The following is a 10,155-nucleotide window of genomic DNA, read 5'->3' on the forward strand; positions in this document are numbered from 1 at the left end:
TCTATTTGCCGTCAAAATTCCACAAGTTTAGCACCTAGGTGATGCCCACCCTGAGCGCACTTCCCTTCACAGAGCAGGGGGGCTGTGGTGTAGCCAGCAGCCTGGAGAGGGACTCGTTAGGGAATATCTGAAGGCCCCACTGGTAAAGCTCTCCGTCTCTTGTTTGGGAAGCATTCATTTCCTCAGATAAGTCCCAGAACAGCCAGATAGAAAAGAAGACCTCATTTCGTTACAACATAACAAGGTTGATCTTACATTAGCATCAGAGAAAGAGAATTTGGAGCTAACTTCAAAGGAAGGTGAGAACATGGCTCATTCAGACGTCAATCTTCTCACACATGGAGGAGAAGGCCTGCAAATCTCAGAGAAGCGGGGAACCCAAAACAAGAGGAGAGGCCTCAGAAATCTCATCTGGCCTGAGACAGGAACAAGGACGCATGGTGAAATGATAAAGGGACACCACACTGCCTTGGAGTCTATACATTTATTGAGTAAAACCGAACTCAATGTCAGACATACACCATTTGGTTTGGTTCCAATGTGGCTGATGTCCATTTGCAGCAGAGATGAACTGAGGTAAAGAGAAGACCCAGGGACGCTGGCAAGGGGACACGGGACAGAACAATCCTCTGTTAATTGTAAAAGCAGGCGTCACACAGCCAGTGAGTCAGTTAGCAGAGGCAGGGAGATGTGGTGCTTAACGAGCAGGGGTGAAACCAAAGTCAGCAAGAGCTTTCAGGAGAGGAGAGGGCCAGAGCATGGAGAGAAGGAGAGCTGCTGGGTCACTTGGGGAACACAGTGACCACGTCGTAGCCCTCAGGGGGTGTGACCCGCTCCCGGGCGTGCTTTTCACAGTAGATTTGATCCTCCACGAAGAAGTGGCCCTTCTGCTTCAGGCTGGTGCCGCAGTCAGTGCACACGTAACACTCAGGGTGACGGTGGCGGTCCCGCAACTTCACGAACACGCCGCTGCAGGAGGGAGGCAGGAAAGGGCTCCGTTAGCGACAAGCACCCGAAGGAGGCACCACGGCCGGGGGTTCCTTCCACGAGGCCCATCAAAGGGCGGAGCAGGGCCTCGGAACCGGCCACACGCATTTCTCGTGAAGCCCTCCCTCTTCAACAGAGAGGCCCTTTGTCTGGTTTGACATCAGTCACGCCCTAAGAGCTCCGTGGCCAAGGAAAACCTTCCCACCTGACTCTGGACATAAAGGCCCACTTGGCCTCTCTGCTCCATTTTCCAGGCAGGACTTCTTCCCCGTCACACCCCGCATGGGCAAACTCTGGCACTGTGCACAGCTGCACGGTTGAGCCCACCTGCGGGGTCTCCGATGCCGGGGCGAGGCAGATACTCACACAATGCCTGTGCTACACTTGTCACACATGGGCAACTTCTGGGCGTTTCCAATCGATGCAGCCACTTTGGTGACCGGAGCCTTGACACTTCTGAAACCTGAGGGCTTGTTGGGATCCCCTATAATGAGGAAAACACTTGGGTTGGCCAGGGAGGTTGGGGTTGCAGAAGTTTCATTTAGCTTTTTCAGAGTTGCTTATACGTAGTGCCAGCAAGTTCCTGGGATCAAACAGACCCGACTCTGCTGTGTGACCCTGGGAAAGTTACTTAACCTCTCTGGTCCCTCAGTTTCCTTTTCTATAAAACAGGAGCTCATTTCCCCCTTCACCATGGTACAAAAAGATTTAAAAAAATACACAATACACACAAAGCCCTCCCACAGTACCTGGCACCAAGTCAGCCCCCGAAACACAAATTACATTTCATTCTGATTAGATGCACGCACATACGGACATGGGAACTTCAAGATGACTTCTACAGACGGAATCAATAAATAAAGACGTTATCTGAGGGCACCTGGGTGGCTCAGTTGGTTAAGCGACTGCCTTCGGCTCAGGTCATGATCCTGGAGTCCCTGGATCGAGTCCCGCATCGGGCTCCCTGCTCAGCAGGGAGTCTGCTTCTCCCTCTGACCCTCCCCCCTCTCATGTGCTCTATAAATAAAATCTTTAAAAAAAAAAAAGACGTTATCTGATCATCAAAAGATAGTGAATTTAGATGCTGAAAGAAACCCACATCACAAGAAATACAAAACCATTACAGTAGAGCACCTACAGGAAGCCAGATAAAGCCCACCTGCTACAGAGCAGAGCAAGCGACCTCCCTGCAGTCGGCCGTGTCTGCATCAGATAAGCTGCTGGCTGAAGAGCGGCGCGGCCCAGCACGTCTTCAGAGCACTCTATCGTGGGAGCTCGTAACAGCAGCCAGCGAGCAAAATGACTATCACTGCGTCTGTTCGGCCGGCCAGCGATCTTGTCAGCTGGGCCTGCAAATTCCTGCAGCACCAGGACCCTGTGTTACAGACTCTGCGACATGCCACAGAGCCTCGCGTGGGGCTGAGCATATACCGGAGCCCCCATAAATGCACAGAAATGAACGGTGAAATGCCGTGACAAAGGCTGGGATGGTCCCCACCTCGGCCCAGCATGCTGTGGCCAAGAAGCCAAGGAAGTCTCTACACCAGTGGTTCTGAGCTGGCGTGGGTGAGATGGGCCAGGCCCCAGGAGAGACTCCCTAAAATTCACAGACCAGGCTCTTCGCCAGAGCTACTAACGGAGCATCTCTAGAGGCAGGGGCCCCAGGAGATCCTACTCTATGTCCCCAATTAAAACCCACTTCTTCAGACTAAAAGCAGCTGTTCTCAGATTTCACCGTGCATCAGAACGATGTGGAGGGCTGACTCCAGTGCAGCTCACTGGGCCTCACCACCAGAGTTTCTACTTTAGCAGGCCTGGGGTAGGGCCCGTGAAGTTGCATTTCTAGTAAGTTCTCAGGTGCTGCTCAGGTCACTGGTCCAGGAACCACCCTTTGGGAACCACTGGACAAGAGCAAGAGAATGGTTTCCTGCGTAAGGTGAAGGGCTGAGGAGAGTCGTCCTGTGACCGTAGCCAGGCTGGGCAATCCTGGGGCTGACAAACCAGGGTCCTGGTTCTCTTGTCCTTTTAGAAAATGGGTCTCCCTACGTCGACTGGTGCTTCCGAACCAGAACTTGAGATGAATCCAAATAAGGAGCATTGATTATTGGCTAGGATGGTGGACTGTGTATTTTGTCCACAATTATGTGTCCCCTCCCTACCCTTGCCATGCATCCCAGTAGGTCAGTGATTCTCTACTGGGGGTGATTTTGTCCCCGGGGGAAGAGTTTGGGTTGTCACAACTGGAGAGCAGTGCTTCTGGCCTCCACTGGGTAGAGGCTGGGGATGCTGAGAAATGTCCTAAAATGCACAGAACAGCCCCACCACAAGGACTTATCTGGCCCCAAATGTCTACAGCATCAAGCTGGGAACCCCTATTCTTGGTGGAGCATACGCCCCACGCGACAGACTTTGGGTTTGGCCCCATGACTTGCGTTGGCCAAGGGAATGGGAGCAGACGTGGGCCTTGTTCTGGCAGAAGCATGAGGTGCACTTATGTGGTTTGGTCCTGTCCCCACGAGCTTCCGACCTGTGCCTTAGCAGCAAGGCCCCAAGAGTGACGCCTCCCTGTGCTGGGCTCCGGGCAGGGGAAGACTCCGGGAGCCGGCCCCAGCCCCGCCACACCGAGCCAACCCAGAGCCCGACCAGCAGCCCTCATGGAACACGAACAAGAAGTGCATTCTGCAGCCCACTGAGGGCTAACGCCAGGGGCCAGCCAGCCTGGGAGATTCTGGTGCCTTATGGAGAATAGCAAGAGGGAATATTTAAAAGCAGCCTGTTTTAATGGCCCTAACATGGGGTGTGGACGGCGTGGCCTCTCAGAGTTCCCCTATCAGTGCAGGGAACTTCCTGCACTAGGAACTGATGGACACGGATGTCCGTCTGGCGGTACATGAGAGGAGCAGGGGTTAGGAGGCCCCAGGATTTCCACGGTTTCTAGCTATAAGCTCCACGATTAGGCTTGGGGGAAGGCTTGGTGCCGCCCGGTTAGCTGCCGTGGTGCTTTGGTCACCCCAAGTCCAAGACCCTTTTTGCCTTCCCAAACCTTCCTCCCTTCCTTGGCCCCAGTCTCAACTTGGTTCATTACAGACTTTTTTTTTTGCATTAATTGTGATTCTAAAAAACACTGCTATGAAGTATCATTTTTGTCTTGATTGTTGAGTTTTTTGGTGCCCCCTTAAATTCTGTACCCAAGGCAAATGCCTCCCTCCTGTCCCCCTAATCCTGGCTCCCTACAGGAATCTCAGAAGGGCCTGGGTGGCCAGCTTCTTGCCTCTAAGCATCCTCAACAGGCTCCCTCCTCATGTGCGGGTTCCTGCTGCTGCAGCCACCCAGGCTGCCTGCCCTGAGAAAGAAGGAAACGCGGCGACTCTGTGGCGTCTCTGCGTACCCAGGTGGCTTGGAAGGGAAACTGACTGCCCAGGGAACCAGCTGGTGAGGTTGTGGTCTCAGGTGATGGGGCTGTTTGTCACAATTCATTTGACCAGCAGAAAATTTATAGGTTGCATTTGCAAGAGGGCAGAAGAGAAGGAAGGAGGAATAGGAGAGCCCCACTTGGCAGGAGAATCCACATCCCTTCTCCAAATAAAGAGAAGTAACTGGATGAAACTGGGCCTGGGGCGGGGACGGGGGTCACCCAGTTGGCTCAGTCAGGAGAGCATGAGACTCTTGACCTCAACGTCATGAGTTCAAGCCCCAGGCTGCGCGTAGACATGATTTAAGAGAGGGAGAGAGAGAGAGAAAATGGGCACAGCATGGGAAGAGGCAGCTGTGTGCAGGACTAAGCCGGCGCTGTGTTCAGCCCTGCAGCGCCACCTGCTGGCTCCATTTTCTTCTGTTCCTTAACAGCCAACACCGCAATCTCAAAGAAATGTCATTTTGTCCTTCTCAACAAGCTTACAGTAAAAATATTAGCTCCCTTTGGGCTCTGGGAAGCTATAAAAATTTCCAAATTTCTCTTTTTCCAGTGAAACTTGCATGTCAAAGCTTTCTGGGAAAAAAGTAAAAATGGGTTCAGTAAGGCACAGCCTTTTTTCGGTCTACTTCACTGCTCAGCAACCTTCCAGAGCTCCACATTACCAAAGAACCAAATTCATGGTCCTTAAGCACCTGGTGGTCCTCCATGATCTGAGTCCAGACCATGTGAGGATTCTCTGCAACCCCGGACACCCTGATACCTCCTGAGAAAGTCTCCAGCTTTCTCATCTCAGAGCCCCCAGCGTCCACTGTTTTCTCAGTCCTTGATGCTCCCTTCAAGTCTCCTCTCATTAAAATTCCCCTTAAATGGCCAGACGGATGATAAACAAGATGTGCTATAGACACACTGTAGAATCTGCAGCCTTAAAAAGGAAGGAAATGCTGACACCTGCTACAATATGGATGAACCTTGAGAACATTATGCTAAGTGAAACAAACCAGTCACGAAAGACAAATGCTGTATGATTCCATTCACAGGAAGTGCTTGAAGCAGTCACATTCATGGAAACAGAAGGTAGAGCGGTGGTTTCCACGGCTGGGGGAGGGGGCTATGAGGAGCTAGTGATGAATGGGTACAGAGCTTCAGTTCTGCAAGACGGAGTTCTGTGGATGGCTGGTGCTCAAGGTTGCACAATGGTACGGATGTAGCTAATGCCACCGAACTGTGCCCTTAAATATGGTTAAGACAGTATATCTTACGTTAGCTGTAGTTCATCACAATTTAAAAATAAAGATAAAAAGCCTCCTTGTTCCCTGCAAATCTGGAATTTGACCCAGAGTAAGATGAAGTTTGAGAAACCTAGGACCCTTGCTCCTAGTCCAGAGGCTGAATTTCACCCAAAAGGGGAAGACCCACATTGAATCTTTTAGAGGTTTATCACCAAACCCTGCTGCAGCCAAGCCTCCCATGTGGGGCCTCACTGACGGTGCGCCTGGCACTTTATGTGCACCGTTTCCCTTAATGCTCTAAACCATCTGTGAAGGGCGCCTGGGTGGCTCAGTCGGTTAAGCGTCTGCCTTCGGCTCAGGTCGTGATCCCAGGGTCCTGGGATCGAGCCCCACATCAGGATCCCTGCTCAGCGGGGAGTCTGCTTCTCCCTCTCCCTCTGCCCCTCCTCCCTGCTCGTTCTCTCTCTCTCTCTCTCAAATAAATAAAATCTTTTTTTAAAAAAGTAGCCATTATTAGCGTCCCTGGACAGGCGCAGAAACTAGGGCTTAGAGAGACGGGCAACCCACTTGCACTCTCCAGGTGGGTCACAGGCAGATCCTGGATGTCAGTGCTGTGAGGACAGTGCTGCTTTACGAACCCGAGGCCTCCTCGAATGACAACAGCCCTCACTGAGTGCTTTACTATGTACCAGACACTGCCCTCAACTTTGACCATTGCATCTCAAATAAAAACAGGCGTTTGAGCTCCTTGCCCCCAAGAGCCTTCTGCATGTGGTAAGATGTATGGACCGGACGGAACTCAACGCTGTTTCATTCTGTAAAAATTTACTGCAACTACATATTAAGAGATATGGAAGAGACTGTAAGATCCATTATCTCCCTTCTTTTTAGCAAAATTTTTATTTTCTTTGGAGCAAGAAGATATCCATCCCAGGGAGGACAGAACTATAATTCTCAGACTCTCCTGCAACTGGATGTGGCCATGTGACTAAATTCTGGTCAAATTAAATGGAATGCTAGGGTGGGACTCCTGGGAAAGAAAAAGCTGGCTGGTCTGAAAGGAGTCCCCATTCAGCCCTTCTTCCTTCCTGGTGCCTGGATGTGGTCATGATGGCTGGAGCACCAGCTGCCAACTAGAGCCATGAGGTAACCCTGAGAATGGAAGCCACAGGCTTGGTAGATGGAGCACAAGATGGGAAGTTCAGATCTTGATGAGCATGGAACTGCCACCTCAGCGCAGCTCGGTGAGCCCGGGCTTTAGTCCTTCTCTGTGACACGAGGGTATTTGACTAGATGAGTTCTGCAGTGTCTATGTCCTAGTTTGGGCTGGAATGGACTGACTTTTCCTCTCTTAACTGAAGGGTTTTGCACCCGCTTACTCAGAGTAGAATAAGTTGTGGTTTCTCACATGTTTTGATAAAACGGGCATCCTCTAGGGTTGATCCCCAAGTCACTTGTCAGTTGGCCCTAATACTGGAACTTCATACAGAATATGACTCATTCCTTCCAAAGTGCACAGGTACAACAAGCAAAGGGGGAAACTGCTGGTAGAACAACGTCCTTTTAGCATAAGAGAACTTTCCCCGTAACTTCCTGTGCTTGTAAACTGTCAATTTCTCTAAGAAGCCTGGGTCTGGGTCTGTCAGTAGGAACTCTCAGCTCAGGAAAAACTCCCAGGAAGCCAAACCTGGAGCTGGGGGCCTGGGGACGAGAGGTTACTCTTGCAGAGGGCGCTCAGCTGTGGCCCTCACTGGTGGCCCCGAGCAAGCAAGTCACTCCCTCCCTCGGGGCGGGTGAAGCAGGTTTCACTGTCTGCCTCACCAGCTCTCTCTTCACAGGAGGTCACTTCGGGAAAGGAAGAGAGAACAAGGGAAAGCAGGCCTCCGGTGAAACACCTGCACCTCGGGGAAGGCCACAGAGCCGAGTGTGGGGGGCTGTCCGCAAGGCAGAGCCACACGGGTGGTCCCCGGTGGCCTCAGGCATCAGGCTCACACCCTGGACGAGCTGAGGCTGACCTCGTGCCTCTTGATAAGGTTTGCAAACAAAATCACAGGCATGAAGCACCTCCCGTATGCTGGTCACGGTGGGGGGTGTTTGTGCCGTGCAGAACACTGGACCCTCACACCAAGCTTCGAGGACAGGATTTTGGCCCCTGACTGACCGAGGAGAAAACAGGCCCGGAAAGGTCACCGGGGAGGATGTGGCCAAACTGGGGGGTTCTCCGGCTCTCAGGAGTCCATGTACCCGAGAGCAAGAACAAAAGTACCACCCTGCACCCAGCTTCTCTGTGTTGCTGATTCCTTTTCCTTCTGCTTGTCATAGCCCATGGCCTTAACCCAATCACACACGTCAGCCACCACAGAGCATGGGATGTGGGCTTAAACCAAACAAATGGCCAAGGGACAGACGAACAGAATCCCACAAGAGTCAAGCTCACCCTGACGTCAGCCTCCTAAAGCTCATGTGACAGCAAACAGCTGGGCAGGTGTGGCTGGGAGCTCGTTCTCTCTCTCTCTCTCTCTCTGAGCTTTTAGCGGTTTCAAAGCTGCTTTCTAATGCGCTTCTTCCACCCGCTCAGGGCTGTACTCACCTTTGTTTTAGCCACGACTGACCCTGACCCAGGCCTTGCCCAAGAGCCTCTGACCCCATGCATGCATGCAGGGTGGATTACCTTTCTCCTCAGACTCTAGGATTTCCTGCAAAACCAGGAATGAAGTGGATTGCTTGGGGGGCTCATTTAACTCCTGTTTCTCTTGAAGCATCTTGTAAACTTCAGATTCTTTGTCGATGACAAGTCCGCTTGGAGGCTGAGAATGGTCTAAGCTGTAAAGAATGTTTGGAAATTCATTAGGACATGCCAGAAGTTAGAAAAACAAAAATTCGCCAGGCACCCCCTTCCAAGTGACGACAGCCCTAAATCAAAGGGTGGCTAGAAAGGACCGCACTGGACAGAGCCCGCTCGGAATCAGCCGCAGACCTCCTGCCAGTGTGACGAGGTGCCCGCTGCTGGAGCTGGTTGCTGCTTCAATGCAGTCAGAGGCTATTTTCCCGAAGAGTTTCAGTAATGAGATTACTTTCTGGCCTAATCCTGTGAAAAGGGAATGCTGCGCTTCTTTCTTAATTACATAAACAACATTATGTCAAAAGAGAATTCAGAAGAGGAGAAATGTCAGCCCCAACCTGACCGCTGCAAGCTCGGCTGGGTCCCCTCGGCTGGGCCCCCTCGGCTGGGCCCCCTCGGCTGGGCCCCCTCGGCTGGGTCCCCTCCGTACGGGCCGCACGCATGCTTCCCACGGGGCAGGAAGCGGTGTTCTTTCTTCCTGACAACAGGACGTCTTTCAAAGCGCTGTCAGCAAGTGACGGTCTCCATAAGCTCTCGCAGCACTCGGGGCCAAGGGCTCCGAGACAGCAGTCTCTGCCTTGCCCAGCTCACAGGGCTAGCGGTGAGGGTGGAAGCCGCCGAGTGCCCTGTGCTTGGTTCCCCAGGACAGGACAGGCCGAGCTGGGGCTGCGTTCCCCCCCCCCGCCCCCAGGGCCCGTTTTCCAGGCTTTTCCAGAAGCCTCGGCTGCCTGGTCTGGGAAGGGGTAAAACGGAAGGAGACTCCAGTCAGCTCTGTTTGCAAAGTCTGTCCCGAGCCCCCTTCTCAGCACCCCCACCCCCACTGTGTGTCCAGGCCGCCACCGCTGACCTGCACAACGGACCAGCTTTGTCGCTTGTCCCTGCACTGCCATTCTCAGATCTGGGACAGTCTTATTTCCAAATGGAGGCCACAGTGACCTACTAAACACAAGAATCGCACTGTGTCGTGATGGGGCTCCAAGTGTTCTCCTCTGACTTAGAACCAGATATTCACAGTTTTAGTAACAAAATACTAGTTTAATCAATTTCATCTCCTTTGGAGTAAATATTCATGACAAAACATAGAAAGGCCCTGAAGAATGTGGCCCTGCTTCCCTCTGCAAACACACGGCCTGCCAGCCAGCCCCTGCTTGCTTGGCTCTCCTCACACCCGCCTCCGTGCTGTTCCAGAACGCGGCAGCCTCAGAACCACTGCACTTAACTGCTCCCGGCGCCCGGAGGGCTCTGCCCAGATCGCCCCATGGGGGCCGCGCTCCCTCCCATCTTCATCTCCGTCTCCATTCAGATGTCCCTCCTCAGAGAGCCCCCCACCCTGGCCCCCGTTGTGTCTCACCCTCGTGCCACGGACTCTAGGTCCATCTGTCCGTTTCCTCACTGGCCCTCTCCCCCTAGACAGTGAGCCCCAGGAGGACAGGGGCGCAGCGTGTCTTGTTCACCAGCACATTCCCAACCCCGCATCAGTGCCTGGCACAGGGCCCGGGCTCAGCAGGTATGAGGGGGTGAAGGGAAACTGCCAAACAGATCAGCGTGCAACACCCTCTCCCTGCTCCTATGAGGTTACAGGGGACCCTCCCAGGGGTGTGCCGGGGAAACGGCAGCCCAGCCTCCTAGGCCCAGATCCCCCCAGCTTCTGAGCCTCGGCTGCTTTTTCAGAAGCTGCCACC

General features: G+C 53.0%; 1 protein-coding gene across 1 annotated transcript in view; it reads right to left on the reverse strand.

The window, feature by feature from the left end:
- Positions 1 to 469: 469 nt before the first annotated feature.
- The window catches only part of PDLIM1 (PDZ and LIM domain 1), a 47,431-nt gene continuing 37,745 nt past the window's right edge, over positions 470 to 10,155 (reverse strand). The window contains exons 5-7 of the mRNA XM_021699990.1: positions 8,303 to 8,454; positions 1,354 to 1,471; positions 470 to 969 (exon numbers count right to left, since the gene is read on the reverse strand). Coding sequence (XP_021555665.1) covers positions 783 to 969; positions 1,354 to 1,471; positions 8,303 to 8,454 — 457 coding nt within the window. The 3' untranslated portion in view covers positions 470 to 782. The remainder of the gene's footprint in view (positions 970 to 1,353; positions 1,472 to 8,302; positions 8,455 to 10,155) is intronic.

This window comes from Neomonachus schauinslandi, chromosome 6, assembly GCF_002201575.2.
Source record: "Neomonachus schauinslandi chromosome 6, ASM220157v2, whole genome shotgun sequence".
In the NCBI taxonomy this organism is placed as follows: Eukaryota; Metazoa; Chordata; class Mammalia; order Carnivora; family Phocidae; genus Neomonachus; species Neomonachus schauinslandi.